We start from the raw sequence: 21,023 nt of genomic DNA, 5'->3' as shown, positions 1-21,023 counted from the left end.
TGAACGCTGTGTTTTTGTTTTTTGTTTTCCCGCACAATAGACAGACTCTCTGCTCAGCATCTCCTTCCGTCACTCACACGGCGGCAGAAACGCGCAAGCCTAAAGAATAAACTGCTGAAATGTATCTTTAATGGTTACTAATTACTCGAGGCACAGAGACATTTAATGATATGTGCGAGCACAACGCTCCGGCCCATAAATCATAGCATTATTAAGGAGCGCTGCTTGTCACCGGCAGTCCTACCCCGCTTTCATAATGGCTGCCATTAGAAAGCAACTTGGCAGCTGTCAGCTGTTTTCTAGTAATTAAACAGCCAATGAGCAACTAATTAAGACATATGTGTATGGAGCTGTGGAGTGGGGTGTGTTAATGACGAGCTGGAATCAATTCATTAAGTCAAAAGGATGAGAAATCAACTCAACGTGGGCGCCCACTCCTTCCCCCCTCGAGCCAACCACCGGGTTCGGGCTCTGTTATTCAACATTAATAACCTCACACAAACTCGCCATTATTTACTACCTTTCTCACCCGTCTCTGAACTAGCCGTGCCAATTGTTAATGAGGAAAAATACTCGTTCCAAACCGCTTTTTATAGTTACCGCGCTGAAGTATGTGTTGCTCAGATGTGTCTTGACTAAAGAGAAACATGTCTATATGATCTGGGCAAGTGTTTGTAAAGCTGCCACCATCTGTTCAACATTTGCCACAGAAATATTGTTTTTATGAGCACTTCATGTGGAATAATATGCGCTTTGTAAGGTATAGATGCATGTCCATCCCCAGTTTGTATGGAAGCTTGTTTCCGCCACGGAATAAAGCTATTTAAAAGATAATTACGACTTTTTATCTCGCAATTCTAAGTTATAAAGTTAGAGTCAAATTCTAAGGGGAAAAAAAAAAATCCCCAACATTTTTTTTTTCTCAGAATTTGTACCTTGTAAAATTGCCGTGAGATTGGGTTGGCGTGACAAAGTTGCAATTGCGTGTTATAAAGTCATAATTGCGAGACAACTGTGTTGTAAAGTCAGAACTGCGAGATATAAACTAGCAATTCTGACTTTACAACACGCAATTGCAACTTTGTCACGCCAACCCAATCTCACGGCAAGTCGTATTTATTTTACAAGGTGGCTAATTTGTATAAATTCGTACAACCTCACTCAAACGAATGAGTAAGTTTTTTGCTAAATCGTACGTATTTTACAAGTTGCCAAATTTGTATGAATTTGTACGAATGACCTACCCCTAAACCTACCCGTCACTGGGGTTTAGACAAATCATATGAACGTATTTTATGAGGTGGCTAATTCGTACGACCTCACTCGTACAAATTAGCCACCTCATAAAATACGTGCGAATTGGTCGTGAGATAGTGTTGGTCACGCAATTCTGACTTTTTAACTTGCAATTGCGAGTTTATATCACTCAATTCTGAGAAAAAAAGTCAGAATTGCGAGATGTAAACTTGCAATTGCGAAAAAAAAAGTCAGAATTGTGAGAAAGTCGCAATTACCTTTTTTATTTTGTATTCAGTGGCGGAAACAAGCTTCCGTAAGTTTGAGGTCAATTTTTTTGATTTGCTAACATAAATACGTGGCGAAGATAGAGGTTGAAAATTGCAAGAATAATTTGTGATAGTTCAGTGGCATGAATTAGAATGTTTTTCTTAATAAATATGTTTTATATATAAATATATGATATAAAAATATTATAATATAATAATTTTTATATAAATATTTAGAAATGTGCAGACAAGGATATATAATGTGCAGCTGTTAGTGCAAATTAACAAAAAATGTATTATTATTATTATCATTATTGTAAAGAATTTAACATGAGAAATATCTAAATATTTTTGCACACATGAAAATGTGTTCCTAAAACTAAAATGTATAATTTTTTTGTGATGGGACTGGTAAAAATCTTAACCAGTGGCCCAGTCGTGCCAGCAGAAAAAAATTCTTACTGTCAAGCCCTGCATGGGTTAACCAACCCTCTCTCTGTCCGTCTCTCGGGCCTGTAGGGTTTCTTCAGGAGGAGTCAGCAGAGCAATGCTGCGTACTCATGCCCGCGTCAGAAGAACTGCCTGATTGACCGCACCAGCCGGAACCGCTGCCAGCACTGCAGGCTGCAGAAGTGTCTGGCCGTGGGCATGTCACGTGACGGTAAGTCAGTGTCCAGTACAGCAGGCACCAGAGGGAGTACAGTCTCCACAGATACAGAACATCAAACGCATGCAAAACACCAAGTAGAGCAGCATGTAAAGTGAACGTGCAACCTGACAGCGAGTGTTTTTCAGTTACAAACTTGATTGCAACAAATACAGTAAAAGAGTAACATATCATGGAAAACTTTTGAACTAACAATGTCCAACAATGGACATACATGCATCACAGGATGCATCTGTGATTTATTTATTTTATGTATTTTCATTATTATATTGAAATTCAATATGATGAGTCATTTCCACCACAGTGTAATTTCCATATCAAATGATATTTTGTGTTTAATAGGCTAATTTCATATGTATCCTAAATAACCACTATAAATATATATTTTTGTATATTTTGTAATTTGACACAATTTCAGCTTATTTGGAAATTCCACATAATTGTAGGCTTGGTTACACAGACATTTTATAAAAATAAAGTACGGCTAAATTTTTACGATACATTGAAAGTACATTGAGGACTTGCAAGACTTGTAATGGAATATATTTAGTCGTTTACTACTTTTATTCAGTACTTACCTTTGTCCCCAGTCTCGCCATGTCATATAAGTAGAGTACCTGTTCTGTAGTCAGCACCCTTTACTCATTAATTTTTCACCAAACTTGTGACAAGATGAATTTAAGAGGCAGTTGTTGTTCTGGACTGCAGGGCATGCTCAGTCAGGGTGGAGAATCTGACAGCAAGTAGCTTTTATTAAATGAGCATCATTAAAGCAGGCTCATTAAAGCCAATGCAGGTGAGCAGCATTAACGGGTGCACAGGTGAGAGTATGTTTGTGTGTGTGTGTGTGTGTGTGTGTGTGTGTGTGTGTGTGTGTGTGTGTGTGTGTGGAGGCCCCCTGCCGGGCCTCCGGCTGGGCTGTGTGACTACGGCCCGTGACAGGAGGATGAAATCAGGCCAGGTCTTCCGAGTCTACCGGGCTGCTCTCTCACACACAACCAGGACAGGCAAGGTGACTTCTGACTTCACTCCGACTGAAGCTCACCAGTCCCCATCTGCCTTCCTTACACGGGGACAGAGACGCAGAGCTTACCCAGACAAGCACATGTCTGCGACGATGTTAGGCCTCTACTCATTCATACGCCTCAGATTCAGAGCTGATCCCGTACCCCTTCTAAACACCTCACGTCTCCTCCAAGCATGTCTTGTCTCGTCTCCTTTGCACTTTTCTCATCTCCTGTACTCTCTTCAAGTCTTATTTTGTATCCTTTGCTCTCATTTTGTTTCATCTCCTACTTTCTTCAAATCTCATTTTGTCTACCCAGCTTTAATCTAATTTACTTACCTCTTGTCTCATCTTGTCTTTCCTCTCAGCTCCTCCCCTCTCATTCTGTCTCATTTATTGTTTTCTCATCTCCGCTTCTTTCTTCAAATCTCTTTTTAGTCTCCTCTCCTCTAATTTCTTCTTTTCTTGTCTCATCTCATCTCTACTTCTTTCATCAAATCCTCTAACTTCTTCTCTTCTTGTCTGTTTCCACTTTTCTCAACTGCTCTCATCTCCTGCTTTCTTTCCAAATCTCATTCTCTTCATTTTCTCATGTTTGGTCTCCTCTCCTGTCTTCAAATGTCCTCTTCACATGCCTGGTTTTCTTCTTATTTTATCTCCTCTTTTCATGTCTCAACTTGTCTCCAGTCCTGCCATGTCATCTCGCCTCCTCTCCACATCTTATCTCATCTTCTCTCCTCTCACCTTGTCTCCTCTACTCAAATGTCTTTTTGTTTTTCTCTTATCTTTTTTTTTTTTTTTTTCAAATCACAACCTCAAGTCTCATCCCACCTTGTTTTTTCTCCTCTTGCCTCATCTTCTGATCTCCTCTCCTGTTCTTTCCAGAAATCTTTCTTTTTCTTCTCTCCTCATATTGTCTCTTCTCCTGTCCTTCTCTTTTGTCTTGTCTCATCTTCTCTGGTCTCCTCTTGTCTCCAACAGTCAAAGCCCCATTATCCCCCTCATTCTCCACCAAACTCTCCAGAACATTTATCTCTTTTTCCAGCCATCAGTAGATCAGCTTGTCCTCTGCCAGGCACCCTTCCTTTTTACGAACACTTGATCTCCACTTATATCTGATCCACACTGTATTTTGTCCCCAGCTTCCTGTTCTTCTAACACTCCTCCAGTTCAAAGACAGGCTGAAGCTGTAGCTGCTCTTTCTTTCTAAGCTATACAGTCTCTCTGCCACTTCCTCAAGGTGTTGCGGGTGAAGGCCTTTCCTTTTTGTAAGTGCATGTAAATTGGTGATTCATGCTAGTCAGGTTTTCTGTTCTTGGATCAGTTTGACAGGTGGACAGCAGGAAAAAGCTAATGCTATTACCAAGTAGTGTTTTGTGTTTTTGTTTTTTGACCCAATACACTACTAATACCCTCTGAGAGACATTAAAACCTGCTCCCGGGAGTTAGTTGTACTCTCCATGCCACTACACTAAGCTCCTCTTCAAAGGCCAGAGTCTTCAGGGAAAAGAGATTGTGCCTTTTGTTGTTTCTTGAGTAACAATACCCTTCTGCAAGGGTAGTTTTGGTGTGGTGGTTGGTAACCAAATGGTTGCTGGTTTGATCAAAGTAAACCGTGAGCCAATTATCCCCTTAAGCAAGGGGATGCACCAATGGGAATTCCCTCTGTGATAAGCACATTCAGTTGACAATTTAGTCACACCCAACACACTTGCATGGAAATTTGTTACATTTTGGCAAAGAGGTGGTTAATGTGTATGAATTTATATGATCTCATTCATACATTTTCATACGATCTGCTTACGCCCCACTGAGGGTTAGGTCTAGCAGGGTGGACCTTCATGTTACACGTACAAATTACATTGTACGAATTCATATGAAATCACCACCTTATAAAACAGTTACATTTTCTCATGAGATTGGGTTGGCGCACCAGCCTGTTTAGACTTGCATTTGATTATATTTAGGGAAGCAGTTACAATTTGAGAGATTTCTGTTCTTAATGCAATGTCTTTGCCCCCTATAGCGGTGAAGTTCGGTCGGATGTCAAAGAAACAGCGGGACAGCCTGTATGCGGAAGTGCAGAAACACCGGCTCCAGCAGCAACAGCGGGACCACCAGCAGCAACCCGGTGAGGCCGAACCCCTTACACCTACATACGGCCTTTCCACCAATGGCCTGACCGAGCTTCATGATGACCTGAGCGGCTACATGAACGGCCACACACCCGACGGTACAAAGCCTGACTCGGGCGTCAGCAGCTTCTACCTGGACATCCAACCCTCACCCGATCAGTCCGGCTTGGACATCAACGGCATCAAGCCGGAGCCCATCTGCGACTTCACCCCGGGCTCGGGCTTCTTCCCCTACTGTTCCTTTACCAATGGGGAGACGTCCCCCACCGTTTCCATGGCTGAGTTGGGTAAGTGACAATTCTGAAGAATGGCAAAGTGGATTCTGGGTAGGGGATGGTACTAGGGGGAAGAACCCAACCGTGGGGCAAACATCGCTAAAGGTGTCTTAAAATAGCATTAGGTTGGAGACTCATCTCAAAGACTCATTAAAAGAACCTCTTTTTTTCTAATTAGTTTCCATTAATTAGGGCCAATCAGGATCCAGCAGGGCACGCGCCAAGGGAAATCATTTTTTTAGCTTCCCCTCCTGCTCTGGGACTCCTTTTAACAGATGTGTTTTCAACATGATTGAATTTTTATACTGTTTTTTTCTTTCTCTCGTCTCCATTTTCTTGTTCTTGCTGAAAGCAAATATGACCTTTGTTCCCATGAATTTACACACACTCACTTTTGTACTTAAAGTACTGTCCTATTTTCCTTTTGTATAGAAACACAGATGGTCAACAAGCTTCTAAATTGACTTTAAATCACAAACCGTTACAGTGTAGCTCCTTGATTGGAGACACCAATAAAACACTGCATCTTTTGAAAGATCTACAGCATTTCTGTAAGCGTAAATGAATCCACCAGTAGGAAGAATCTTTTTTATAATGCTAATGCCGTCTCGCTGTCTTGTGCATATATATAGTACAGCTCAATATGTCTGTACGTTAAGTGCAGTCAAGCACGACAGGGTTTTTTTGACAGTACGTTGCGTTGTGTTTTAGAACATCTGGCCCAGAACATTTCCAAGTCCCACATGGAGACGTGTCAGTACCTGAGAGAAGAACTTCAGCAAATGACCTGGCAGGCATTCCTTCAGGAGGAGGTGGAGAGCTACCAGAACAAGGTAAACACACATGTTCCTGAAAAGCCGCACACAGCCTTTCAGAAGCTTCAGGCAGAGATGTTTTCAATTTAATGTTGTAACTTGCAAAGACATTGATATTGCGATATGTTTAAATGCTGTAAATGTATTGTTGCTACAAAAGATCACAGCCTCTTTAAAGCGCTTGTTGCAAATGGTTTTGTGTTTTGTTTCCCCTCAGCCCAGGGAAGTCATGTGGCAGTTGTGTGCCATTAAAATCACAGAGGCCATTCAGTATGTGGTGGAGTTTGCCAAGCGCATCGACGGCTTCATGGAGCTCTGTCAGAATGATCAGATAGTGCTTCTCAAAGCAGGTAAAGTGTGTGTTCACATCACCATCATCCAATCCCGGCTTAGTTTACAGGGCGTAAACACAAATAATCCTTTGCTGCAGTGCTTCTGAATTGCATACTACTAGCAGTATGTATATTGTGCACAGTATGCAGGGTTTTTTTTCATGAAAACTGTGCAGCATACTGCTCTTTAAAGTATTTATTGTTGCATACTGCATACTATTTTGCTATTTAAAAGTAGTACACTACACAGTAAGTATTACATGCAAGTATTCCATTCCGAACACAGCCGGTGTCAAACAGCAGGAGGTACCATGCTTCAAATGAGTATCTCTTGTGTATACAGAAAAACTGTATCTGGACAATCTGTCAGCTCTTTGAAAAATAAGGCACTATTGAGATGATATCCACCACTGCACACTATCTCCTCACAAATAATGGGCAAAAAGTGCTACATCACACTCACACCCTGTCCCCGTCATGATCGCAACAGCTTTCAGTGTTTCTGTTTGTGCCAGGCCCAACCAAAATTATTAACAAAAAACTGAGTGAGCGCTCTCTCCTGACATGACATTTTAAACCACCGACATCTTTCTAAAGCTCCGTAATGGCTTCTATTACGTGGCTTTTATCCTCTAAGCCTGTGCTCACCAAAGCACTCCGCTGTAGAATTACTGCTCCCACTCACAACAATAACAGCAGCACACTCCACCTGAGCCACACACAGCACTGCTCAAAAAAAAAAACAGCCGATTGGTGACTTAATAAAGCTTTGTTTATGACATTGCTTATGTCCAGAAACATACTCTAAGCTAGTATGCAAATATTAACCACAAATAATAAACCTAGCGTCAAATATCTGTACAATTAAACCATGTGTGTGTTATTATTCAGGTAGCAAACAATAAACATGTCGACAGCTGAGCTAATTTCAGCTAACGTACTCGAATTTTTTCAAATTGTTGCTCTGCTACGACAGTAATCAAGCTGGGGTGTGTTTTTCTAAAAGCAACTATGGTCGCAAGTTCCGTCGTTACCAACAGAGATCAATGGAACTTGTAACTAATGATGCTTTTAGGAAATGCACCCCTAAATGAGAAAACTTGCTGTAGAAGACTGTTTACGCTAAGGCAGTGTGTCCACCAAAGCGTTTTTTTTTTCCAGCAGCTAGCGTACTTTTCCAATTGTTTTCAATGGGAGCGTCGCGTTTTTAAGGCTGTGTGTCCACCAAAGCGTTTTTTTTTTTTTCAGCAGCTAGCGTACTTTTCCAATTGTTTTCAATGGGAGTGCCACGTTTTTAAGAGTGTGTGTCCACCAAAGCGTTTTTTCCAGCAGCTAGCATACTTTTCCAATTGTTTTCAATGGGAGCGCCGCATTTTTAAGACCATGTGTCCACCAAAGCGTTTTTTTTTCCAGCAGCTAGCCTACTTTTCCTATTGTTTTCAATGGGAGCGCCACGTTTTTAAGGCTGTGTGTCCACCAAAGCGTTTTTTTTTCAGCAGCTAGCGTACTTTTCCAATTGTTTTCAATGGGAGCGCCGCGTTTTTAAGGCCATGTGTCCACCAAAGCGTTTTTTTTCCAGCTGCTAGCGTACTTTTCCAATTGTTTTCAATGGGAGTGCAGCGTTTTTTTAAACAACAGGAGTGTAATGAGGTGCTGAGCATTTTTTTCACACTCAAGCACTAAGCGCTCAGCTTTTTTACTGGTCGCCTCGAGTTGAAGAATGTTCAACTTTGAGTAAAACGCTGCACTCATCACTGTCACATTTTAGCCAGCCATCCACACCAAGCAATTAACATTGCTAGTCTCTGAACATACATAGCAAGTACTCTACATTGTGTCGACATTTTAGTCTGAAACAAATAATCTGCGAAATCAGTTACAAGTAAATTCTGTATCATAGCAACAAAGCTGAAATAAAAATAAAAAAAACCCTGCAATGCCGAAGCACTCTCAGATAGGCGTTTTCAGCAGAGCGTCTGCCGTTTTCAGCTGGTTAAAAACGCTTTGGTGGACATGCGGCCTAATGCTTGCTATAGCACACCTTGTGGCAGTGCTGAGAATGCACTTAGCAACATTTGCCTTCACATATTTCTCTAGCATGTCTGCTTTAGATTATACAAAATCACAATTTTGTTTGTCTCTCATCTGTGTGTAGGCTCTTTGGAGGTGGTGTTCGTCAGAATGTGCCGTGCCTTCGACCCTCAGAACAACACAGTCTATTTTGACGGAAAGTATGCTGGGCCTGATGTCTTTAAGTCATTAGGTGAGTTACAAAACCCGCTTGGATTTAGTATGTGAAGTGGAAATTCTGTGTTTGTGTGTTGCCCTTTTTCACACATGGCAACAGCATTCAAATGCGGCCAGAACCTAACCAATTTGCCTAACTGCAAGGAACGTAAAAGTTGTTTTGTACACACAGTGTCCAAAATCTGCCACTGGTGTTAATCATTTAAATGTGTTACTTTACTTGTTACATCATAAAGTAACCTGATTATGTAATCCACGTTATTTGTTAAAAAGTAATGCACATTACTTCTCAGTTTCATAAATTGCAGTTTCAAGAAAAAAAAAAAGAAAAAAAGTAACGTAAAAGTAACAATGCATTACTTTACATAAAAAGTAACTAAGTAATGTAATTAGTTACTTTTTAGAAAGTAATGCAATATTCTAACACATTACTTTTAAAAGTAACTTTCCCCAACAGTGTGTGTTTATGTATATATATATATATATATTTGTATTGTATTTTACTTTAATTTTACTTTAAAGTATTTTATATAACATTCAACAATAATAATATACTTAACACAATTTCTACCTAAATTTACGGTAATACTTTACTATAAGGTTTTATTTGTTAACATGAACTAACAAATGAATAATACTTCTACAGCATTTATTAATTGTAGTTCATGTTAACCTCAACATTTACTAAGTATCTGTTAAAATTAGGTAATGTGAACTCAACTGTGTGAACATTTTTATTAACTAACATTAACAAAGGTGTATGTAAAATTATATTGCTCATAGTTAGTTCTTATTAGTTAATGCTTTAGTTAATGTTAACAAACATTACTTACTTATTGTAAAGTGTTACCAATACTATATAAAATAAAGTGTTAATTTTGGACCCTGTGTGTACGCAAGCGAATAAAGCCCACCAGGTCGGCTCTAGATTCTCATATCCACCACACCTGGAGTTAGTTTCCTCGCTGAGGACGCTGCTCAGGGTTGCAGTTGTGCTCCTGTAGCTGCTGCATATGGTGGGCGTCTGGAACTGAATAAGCAAGATTGAGTGTCTACCAGGAGTGTTTTATCAAACCCGCCATCTACACAGCCTTAGCCTGGGCGTAGAGTTTTTCTAGTGTAAGCAAATAGCATTTATGTTTGAATGCCGTGACATTAGTGAAATCCCTTCTCTGTCATTATGCATGCACATCGGAAACCTTTTGGGGCTGAAAGCTGTCTGAGTGCCAAAACAAACACAATTATGAGAAATCTAGACACAGTCTGAAAGATAACATTCAATCATATCTCTTGTGGTCATCCTCAGCCTTATAACAAGCGTAATATCTTATTTCTGTCATTTGTGTGGCGCTTTTAACAAGCTTGCATGTGTTTGCCAAGCTTCCAACCAGTATCTCTGAAACTGGTAGAACTGAAACTGTGGCATAGTGCCCCCAGGTGGTACTCGACACACTCTGGATATTTTATTTAAATTATTTATCATTTTTCAATGTTTAATTTTTAATATCTGATTTATTTATGAGTATAATATAGATTTGTGCATCTAAAACTCACATTATTACTTAATAGGTGTTGTGTTGAACAATGTTTTCAAGCTGCGATTGATATAAAAGGCAAGATATCATTCTAAACAGACAGGAGGAATAATCTAAAGTATATTTATTATTTATGCGTTTGAAACAGAATGCAAGATTTGCATATTAATTCATGCAAACACATTGCAATCCTTTCTAAATAATACTGCTGTGGTGTTTGTGTGTTTTAGCATTAGGGTGATTCTTCCACAAAATATGGAAGTATTTGAACAGGTGGTACTTGACACAACTTTGGATATTTCATTTCAATTATTTGCCATTTTTAATGATAAATTTCTAGTATCTAAAAGTCTAATATAGATTATCTTGTCTAAGACTGTCAATGTCACTTAATAAATGTTATGTTTAAATATTTTTTAAATAAGTTTTCAAGCTGCAATTGATATAAAAGGCCAGTTATTCTTCCTCAAAATATGGAAATATGTGAACAGTTTATATTTGACACAACTTTGGATATTTTATTTCAATTATTTACCATTTTAAATGCTTAATTTCTAGTATCTGATTTATTTACAAGTCTAATATTTTTGAGTCTAAGACTAAGAATATCACTTAATAAATGTTTTAATAAACACTTTTTTAAATTTTCAAGCTGTGATTGATATAAAGAGGTAAGATTTTATTTGATTTGATTTTAAAATCTCCCACATAAAGAGTGACCTGACTCAAATACTGGAAATGCTTTTAGGCAGACCAAAATATGTTTATTTCTTAAAATATTAAATATAACGTTAAAAACATTTATTATTTATGTATTTGATCTCGACTGCAAAATGTGTATATTCGTGCATATTGTGTTTCGATTTAGTGTGATCCTTCTACATTTGAAAAATATGGAACGTTAGGTTCCTGTCCTAATGCTTGCGTTCAAAATGAAAGACAAAATTAGAGGGAACATTGTTGTGTCTAGGTGGTGCTTGGCTTGGAAAGTTTGAGAACTGCTGCTGTAGACGATCTCCCAGTGTTTGTGAGAGCTCTGAGTCATGGCTTTTATCCAGTCTTGTTAGTGACCCCAGTCATGCTTACATAACCCCTCTCATTCGCCAAAGCATGATTAGCCTGGAGGGGAAAAACCCATGGCGGGAAAAATCATTCTGTTATGCTGAAGGATTGTATTGTTTTTTACCTCTGTGCCACCCCGACATCTCATGCTAAAAGATCAAGTGTCTACCCGACGCTGTCTACTGCTCCGTCTCACAGTTTTTTTGTTTTTTTTTACCGACTTTTTCTTTCTGTCTCCACGGTGACAGGCTGCGACGACTTGATCAGCTCTGTCTTCGAGTTTGGGAAAAACTTGTGTTCTATGCACCTCTCTGAAGACGAGATCGCCCTGTTCTCCGCCTTCGTGTTGATGTCTGCAGGTAAGCCCGGCTCTGTGTTAAAGTTTACCTATAAATTACCCACAAGCCCTTGTTTGTCTGAAAAATTATTTTCAAAGAAAGAAAGGAGGAAAGGTATTGATTGGATTCAAACCTTTTTCCATTTGAGCACCAATGCTAAAGGCATCTGAAAATCTGTGTTTAGACCGGTCCTGGCTCCAGGAGAAGGTGAAGGTGGAGAAACTCCAGCAGAAGATCCAGCTGGCCCTCCAACATGTTCTACAAAAGAACCACAGAGAGGACGGCATACTGACAAAGGTACTGTACACATAAGGAACAGGATATGATGTCATTAGATGTGATGTATGTATGTATGTATGTATCTATATATTGTTTTATACGAATAACTATGTAAAGTCATTTGAATAAATCTGAAATTTGTGGATTAAAGACATAATATTAAGATACATATTAAATGTTCATTTATATTGCGTGACATTTATAAAGACATGTTTTTCCTAAATTAAATGATTAGCTTTTATATGGTCATCATACCAAAAAAAATTATTAAAATATTTATCTAGCAAATAGTTTACCCAGTGTTAGAGTAAAGTTATATGTATCAAAAAATAAATAATTAAATACATAAACAAACATACAAACAAATTTGTTTATTTCTTTCTGTTAAAAACCGTACTTTTTGTTAAAATCAGTGTGATTTTAGCATTATTTACTATTATAGAATTTACCAATGTTTTGATTTTTTTTTAATATATTTTCAGTTTATTCATATTTTATATTTTCACTCTTTTTAATTTTAGTAATTTTCTTGTGCTTTTGTCATTTTAATTAGATTTAAGTTTTGTTTTATACTTAGCTTTATTTTATTTTTATTTCAGTTTTATTAATTTTAGTACTTCAGTTTAAACTTTTTTTTCAGTTAGTTGCCATGTCAACATTTCTCATTTTCTTTTATTTAAATTTTTCATATAATATTTATATTTTATTTCATTTCAGCTTAATTTCAATGACCGAAAACGATTTTTAATAGCTTTAGTTTTAGTTAACAATAAAGGCCTGTTTACACCAAGAACGATAACTATAAAGATAACGATAAAGTTCTAAAAATCGTCCTAAATATAAAAGAATAGCACTGTCCACACCACAGCTATAACGATAACAATATCACTTTCAGAACTATTTTTTTTCCAGCTGTTGAACGATAAAACACTGACAGCCAATCAGAATCCATTCTAATGTAAGGGCTCGCACATTTAAAATGGCAGACGTCATCACGGAGAAGTTAATCGCCGAGGTCCAGGAAAAGCCACCACTGTTTGACAAGTCAAACCCCTTTTTCAAGGATACTTTAAAGAAAATGGATATATGGAAAACAATCGGTCATACCCTCTGAATAAATGGTGAGATCATTATGCCAGGCTAGCAAACAGTGTAAAATAAAATTACCTCAGGTATCCAGCGCTAGTTTCGACAACATTGTCTTTCTTTCTTTGAAGTTGCAGTGAAAAAGACTAGGCGTTTTTATTCCACTATATTGACTTCGTCAGCTAAATTCACTGTTAGATTAGATCGATTACACTAGCTATTCACTCAAAACATAGCATGCTGAGGACATCTGCTGGTTAAAGCCGTGTAAGTGCAACAAGAACAGCAAAAACATGTAGTACACACTTTAAAACCGCAGCGCGCGAGCTTAGAATAAACAGACCGTTATCGTTCTTGGTGTGAACGGGCCTTAACAGAACTGAAATCATTTCCAACCAGTCTTTAGAAAACATCATAATATCGAATATTAAAATATTAAATAAATAAATAAATAGGGTCAATTGCTGATTTCATGTATGACTTCATCTGAAAAGCAGTGTTTGGTCTGGCGGCCGAAAGATTAGTTAATGTCATGTGATGTGTCATGTTGTGTCTGCGGATTAGAGGGTCTGCCTTTTGACCCAGTACCACAGGGTCATTTCCACCAAATTAAAATCTCTCTCCCTCTCTCTCTTTCCGCAGTTGATATGCAAAGTCTCCACGCTGCGAGCCCTGTGCAGCCGGCATACGGAAAAGCTGACGGCGTTCAAAGCAATATACCCAGACATTGTCCGTGCCCACTTCCCCCCCTTGTACAAGGAGTTGTTCGGATCAGACTTTGAGCAGTCCATGCCTGTTGACGGGTAGCGCTTCCCTGCGCCCACCCCGCCCGGGGGGAAGTCACACCGTGGGGAATGTCAAGCATAAATCTGAGACACTTTAGCAGTGCCCTGCACATACACACACCTGGACGGACGACACACTGCACACACACACACACACACACACTTTCCCCTTTTTTTTTCTTCTTTTTTTTTTCCCCTTGTGATTTTTTTCGTGGGGGAGGAGGAGGTAATGGACTGGGTTTGACTCCAGTGGTTTATTTTTGGGGTTTGTTCCCTTCTTTTACTGACACAGGTGGGATTCGGAGCCCAGGGGAGAGGATGAGAAGATGAAGACACTTGTTTTATTTCCGAACGCTCCCTCGCTCTCTTTCTCTCTCTGACTGAACCTGAAGAGTCCACGCGTACCTTTCCAGAACGGTCCCATGGCGATTTGTCACAATCAGCATAAATTGTTTTGACTCGTTTCCAAAGCGGAAAAACGATTCCCAGAGCGCATTCGCCTGGAATCCAGCATTTTAAACTTTTTACAGGAAGAGGAACACAGTTTAAAGCCCTTTTCAAGCCAAGAGAATGAAACAAAAAAGTTGAGATCAAAAAGTCGATTATCCGAACTGTTCCAGCAGTTATTGTAGCACCAAAAAGAGTCTACGTAGAAACATACGTGGCTGGTTCCTTCCTTCGCTGTGAGCTTGGATTTTTTTGTTTTGCTTTTTTGGGGATGTCAAACCAGCACCGAACAAAGAAGAATATGAATTGAGAGAGAAAGAGAGATACGGAGAAGGAGTGTAATGCAGAGTTGACACAAAACAGCACCTTTCTACGGACAATCGAGAAAAAAAAAAAAAGAAGGATCAACGTAGAATTCTGGTAATTCTAGTCGTAATACACGCGATTGCTTTTAGCCGTCAGAGACTCCATCTACCATAGTTAGCTTAGTGATATCGTTTAAGGCCATCTGCTATTAAGTCCCTCTCCGGAATGGTGTTCGTAACGTAACGGTCCGACCACCAACATCAATGCAATGCAAGGGTCCATTCCACCTGTTTTCTAACGTGTTACAGGGTATTTGGTCATAAGTACAAACTATACAGAAAAAAAAAAAAAATGTTTATAGAATCTATTTTAAATAACATGTATGATATTAGTAGCTAGACTATTCTTAATTGTGAAAAATTGATAAGGCACTTTTATTTGCACCTTTCTTTAATTTAAGACTTGTATATTTACCTAGTGATGTGTTGCATGTATAAATACCACGGTTATGGAGAACGAGTGCTGGAAACCCTAAAGCTGCTGAGGGTGGGTGCGTGTTTGAGTGCATGTTTGTGTATTTATTTGCGCGAGGCGGAGGTTGGTGCTGGGTAAAGGTGGATCACGTGATCTGGGAGGGCAATTTTTCCATCACATAGTTACACTTTAAATGGGAGCTATGATGGTAAAACACCAGATCAAGCTCTAGTTCTTGTTATTTTGTCCTCAAGTATAACATCCCATTGCAGGACAAACCTAAGAACACCGAGTCTTATTAATGGTGGACCCTTTTTCCACACATTTCATATGCTGTTTAATGGTTCCATCTAGTGGTGGTGCACCACATGACCATGTGGAGGAGTCAGATCTGATTGTCCTTAAACTGGCTCTTGTGAGGGTCTTTGCCCAGCAACAATGCTCATCGGGAACGTAAGAGTGGAAAAAAAGACGAAAAAAGAGAAATATTCAAAGCCTTGTCTGGTTGAAATCCTCTATTTTTGTAACATTGTACAGTGCTTATGAAGCCTATGAGAGAAAAAAAGGGAAAGAACGAAGGATGATATAGCACTTAATCCTGCAATAATTAGAATTTGTGTGTTTTTTATGATTTTTTTTGTCTTTTTCAAAGAACAAGACAATAGTAGTAATAGTGCTATTTTTTGGAATACCTAAATGTTGTGTGTTGCGCGTGTTTGTACGTCTCTTGAATGTGCCATAGTGGTCTTTCCTGCTTTTTTGAGTCTGAAAAAATTTGTTGTATTGTAACATTCCAGTAAAACTATGTAGTGGCGTATGGAAAATCCCAATATAATCCAGAAAAAAAACATCATTGATCACCTCTACAACCTGCTAACTGACATTTTGTCCAAATTTGAGTGGATCTTGGTAGCTTCATGTCATTTTTATTTTTTTCCCCCATGATACAAAGTATTTTCCTCAGGGAAGAGTCTGTCTAACTAAATTTGGAAGCCGGTAGCTTAAACAAGTTAGTCAGCTCTATGTTGCATATAAAGCTCAATAATTTGATCTTGATGGCATGTTCAATACAGATAAATAATGGCGCTTTTATTACATTTAAGTTCTCTACTATTGACAAAATACTAGTCTGTGCAATGCATTCCCAAGAAGTCCTAGTTACTACAATACATCATCAATCTGTGAATGACAATCCAGGTTCATGTTTAGTTCCTTGTAAATCAGCAGTTTGTAAACTACACGGCTCAGGGAGAGTAATATTGCGACAACTGAGAACACAGGGAGATAATGAGATCAGTTCCAAAACCTAGTGAGCTGCCTAACTAGACAGCATTTTAGCTGTGCTTCCGACACAGAAAAAGTTGGGAAGTAAACGTGCTCCCTCATTACTTCGTTTTGGTCAAATTTCAAGTCAATCCCAGAATGTACTGCGGAAAAAAATCAGTAAAAACGCTCTGCCTGCATGGTGTATGAGTAACACCAACAACAACTAAAAAAGCTAAATTATGAATATCATTCAGTACCAAAAATAATTGATAAATAATAGTCATATTTTATTAAAAAGGACATACCTACCTAACATTTATGGGGATATGATTTTTAATGCTTATTAAAGTATTATGCTTTAGGATAAACACAAGCTATCATGCTAAAACTCAATTGGAATCAATTGTGAGAGGAGACAACAACCCATGTGTTTCACACTATTTGTGTGACTTAAAGTGTTATTGTCTATGTAGACAGGTCCAAATCAGTCACTGAGGCTCTGTTTACACCTGGTATTAAGATGTGTTTTGGACACTCGGATCACAAGTGGACAACACTAAAACCAGGTGTAAACAGGGTCTAAATCATTTTGAGCTTGTCCACTTTCGACCACTTCCAGAGGTAGTTGAATACGCATTCGACCGGATTGCTTTCGTAGTGTAAACGTTCATGTGGTCAAATGCATTCGAACAGCCACAAAAGACCACCTACTCTCTGCCTACTGACCTAACGCGTAAACATTATGGGAAGCGCAGTAGCCAGATGAGATTTAAACTTTGTCGACTGAAGACCCAAGTTTGACGAAAAATGTACCAAGCACAATGTTCTCTCACCATTCCTGATTTCTAACACACACTCAACGTGTTCAGTCGGTCTTGCGGCTGTCCGATCGACCAAAACTCAAAAATCTTAATACCAGGTGTAAACAGAGCTTTAGAAGGTGCTATTTCGGAGGATGCTTCCTATGTAGATAGCAAGACAGCTCACTAGGAACAGAGTTAAAGCCAAACAAACCTGGTAATGATACAAAACTACAAATAGGAATGTTCATTTTTTAAACCTTTGTTTTTTATCTTCCGCAATTTATGTGCTCATGTCACACCCTGTTATTCACTAGCATCTGTGCTGTCAAGTCAAAAGAAGACAGCGGTACATCATAAACCATACAAAATGTGTCATTTCATTCATTCACCCCATAGGCCAGTGGCTTTATCAAATCACCCAGCGAGCTCCAAGATCTAATTCCCTAAAATCAAACAAAGCAAGATAACAACCTCAAGCGTGGTACGCTAATTTTCAGTTTTGTTTTTCTCTGGATCGGGATTTGTTCTGATCGTCACTCATAATTGTTTGAGTCTATGTGCCAAATACCTCTTCACGATTTTCTCCACCTTCAGACGTCCGCGCGGGCGAATCGTCGCGTGTGACAAATACGGGTTTCTACAGGGTAACCACTGCTGTGGAGTCCCCTTGATGAACAAGCTTTGCGGTTGCCTGTCCAATGATCAAGTCAGTTTGATAAAAAGCTGTAGTGAAGTCATGTTTTGCCACTTTTGCATGTCGTATTTTGTCAGTGTAGTTAGACATTTAAAAGCAATATGCTATGAGGTAGAACTTTGGGACAAATTTATTTTTTCTAATACAAGCAAAGGTACTTAAACACCTCCAGATCTGTGGTATTTTAGACATGTAAAGAGAAAAATCCTGTGTTTCTCTTATCGGTGGAAGATCCAAACATTTTCCCTTGGACTTTATTGTAAATTGTTTTACTTTTTTTTTTTTTAACTCTGGTTCCCTTTTTTTTAATCTATGTGAGAAGCAATATACGTCCGAATGTGGATGCGAGAAGCGGAAATGTATGTGTTTGTGCTATTTGTAATGTTTGCTTAAGGTCAAACCCCCAGACAAGGCTTTAAAAGATCAGATGCAGCAGGGTGAGATGGTGAATTGTATGTAAGATCTTAAGTTTTTTTTCCCTGGATTTTAAATGTTTTACGTAGCACTGAGCTTGAATCCCTTTGACGAGGCTGTACAAGCATGACACACCGCACCTCGACGTTAACATTTCGATTAGATTTATGCAAACGCAAGGCCTATGCACTCACATTTGAACTTCGGTCGAAAGGCACATTTACCATTTTTTTTTTGTTTGTTTGTTTTTTCCCGCAATTCCAATCTACGGATTGAACGTGTCATGCTCGCGACAGCATTCGAGCTGAAGGTTGAAGTGTTACTAAGATTTACGTCAATCATTTTCCTTGCGTTTTCTTTCCAAAAGCACAGCTGACGCGTTATTAAAAGTGAACTATGTTTAGATAATAGACTAAAAGAAAAGTCTTTAGCCATAATCGAATGTCAAGCAATAATATATATGGTGTATTATGATTAATTTTGTGCATAGGCTTTGAACATCTGCATGTAAATACATTTTCTTATTTATCGCGTTAATTTTTTTTTTGCTTTGGGTTTTTTTTCCCAATTTTTTTTGGTTTGTTTTATTTGTATATTGACTAGTTCTGTTCCCGGGTGGAGAACTATGAACGTCAAATGGCCTGTAAACTGTACAGCTACGTTTCCCTGTCCTCCTTTCGGCTTTTAATTCACAATATTTAATGTTCTATCGATCACATGTATAAAAGTAACTTTGTAACTTCTGTCTGTATAGGTAAGAAGAAAATACTGCTATTAAGACCTGCTCAGTGCAAATATTTATCTGTTTTATCAGACACATCATGCTGTACAATATCTCTGTTCTGAGTATACTTCTCTCTTTTAGACTTAGTTCAATTAGCGGTAGGGTGTGCGGACATTAATTTTTGTGTTATACTGACGTGTGGTGCTAGGTAAGTTACTTTTGTGAAGAAAAATTATGGATTCATAGACTAGGCCGCCCTCTTAGTCCATTAATTTCACTGAGTATTGATGCATTATTGATATTAGGACTCGATAAATAATAATAATAATAATAATAATAATGATAATAACAATAAAGTTAACGATAGTGGTAAATTTACGTTCGAATACCCAGCAAGTACCTGTATCAGTGTGCTAGTCTTGGGACGCGGCTTGTTTCCTTCCCACTTTTAAGATTATTAGCAAGTATCGGCTAAGTAATTCGCAATTTAGAATTTTTTTGCAACAAAGACGATTGTTCATGCTTAAAAAAAAAAAAATGGAAAAAAGCAGCAGTATTGTGTTTAGTTTTGATTGTTCGAAACCAGTGCTTATTTTCTGGAAGGACTTTAAACACGCGATAAAGTATCGGATTGTCTGCCACTTTTTGGCTTCCTCCGTTTTTTCGTTTTTTTTTTTTTTTTTTTTAAAAACAAGCTTCGTTTTTTTTCTATCCGACATCCGCTCACTTACATACACACACAACGGTTAAGTGTTATAAATTGTACAGAACAAAGGTGGTCGTACGAAGTTTTGTGCGAAACTTCCTGTTTTTATCTTTGTAGCAAGGCAGAATCTACTTGCAATAATACATAGCAAACTACGCTGAGTGCCTCTCAGTGGTACAGGATGCAGAAACTATATTCGTCCGTTATCGTTTTCACCGTTCTCGACGTACTCAAATGACTGTGTTTGCACACGTAGGTGAATTCTGTCTTGTGTTACCGACTTTTCTTTTCATCGGCTGTCTTTTTGTATGTAAATGAGGCATCTCATGTTTGTTTATAGCCATGGAAACAGCATTTTATTGTCTCTGTGATGTCCCGAAGCTACTCTTTCTTTTCCTCCGAACAACTTCACGTGGTTATGGGACACTGCATCCAGTCAGTTGCACCCTGGTTGGATGTATTTGAACACGAACCCTGTTTGGATATTTGCAGAGACAAACTGGCGGACAATAGACAATCCACTCCGTGTTCTCCCTGTTGTTTCCTGCCAATTAGGTTTTAAGTTGACGATTATGAAACAAAATGACTAATGCAATGTATTTTAAGTGTTCATATGTGTATGTAAAATGATGCATACTTCTATTTCTTGTTGAGCTGAAGGGGAGGCACAAGGGCTGGGGCAGGATTTTTCTCCTGCTAACCTGCGATGGGGGGAAAAAAAGCAGAGAACGGTTTGCGGTTGTCACATATTTTTACGTCACATGTTTGCTACTGATCTTAAAATGGGGACAGTTGATCATGTACCTTTTTATTCAGCTCTTTGGAACTCTCTTTAGGAGATAGTCTCTTCTCAATAGTGGTTTTGCTCCTTCTGTTTGTCTGATTCTTAAATATGAAAATAAGTATTTTGATTCATTTTGTAAATACCGCTGTAAAGAAAAATAAGAAATTTAATGTTGTCTTTTAAATACTTTTCATTCTAATATGAATGTTGTTATATTGTACTTAGAAACTGTACCTTTAATATTACCTTTATTAAAAGTGCATTTGACACATCGATTTTAGATGTGCTTTATGTGCTGTTATCCCATAATAAAATTTACCGCTTGTAATGGGCTCTTA

At 38.4% G+C, this 21,023-nt stretch overlaps 1 protein-coding gene across 2 annotated transcripts in view; it reads left to right on the top strand.

Annotated features, from left to right (window-relative positions):
* Positions 1 to 21,023, top strand: part of roraa (RAR-related orphan receptor A, paralog a) — a 342,660-nt gene extending 321,637 nt beyond the window's left edge. For both annotated transcript variants that reach the window (XM_051884028.1, XM_051884029.1), the window contains 8 exons: positions 2,025 to 2,166; positions 5,205 to 5,600; positions 6,300 to 6,421; positions 6,621 to 6,753; positions 8,891 to 8,998; positions 11,828 to 11,938; positions 12,102 to 12,214; positions 13,925 to 21,023. In XM_051884028.1, coding sequence (XP_051739988.1) covers positions 2,025 to 2,166; positions 5,205 to 5,600; positions 6,300 to 6,421; positions 6,621 to 6,753; positions 8,891 to 8,998; positions 11,828 to 11,938; positions 12,102 to 12,214; positions 13,925 to 14,089 — 1,290 coding nt within the window. In that variant the 3' untranslated portion in view covers positions 14,090 to 21,023. The remainder of the gene's footprint in view (positions 1 to 2,024; positions 2,167 to 5,204; positions 5,601 to 6,299; positions 6,422 to 6,620; positions 6,754 to 8,890; positions 8,999 to 11,827; positions 11,939 to 12,101; positions 12,215 to 13,924) is intronic.

The sequence above is a fragment of the Ctenopharyngodon idella genome, chromosome 24 (assembly GCF_019924925.1).
Source record: "Ctenopharyngodon idella isolate HZGC_01 chromosome 24, HZGC01, whole genome shotgun sequence".
Classification (NCBI taxonomy): domain Eukaryota; kingdom Metazoa; phylum Chordata; class Actinopteri; order Cypriniformes; family Xenocyprididae; genus Ctenopharyngodon; species Ctenopharyngodon idella.
Note: the sequence above shows the minus strand (reverse complement) of the source record. Positions and strands in the feature narration are given on the sequence as shown.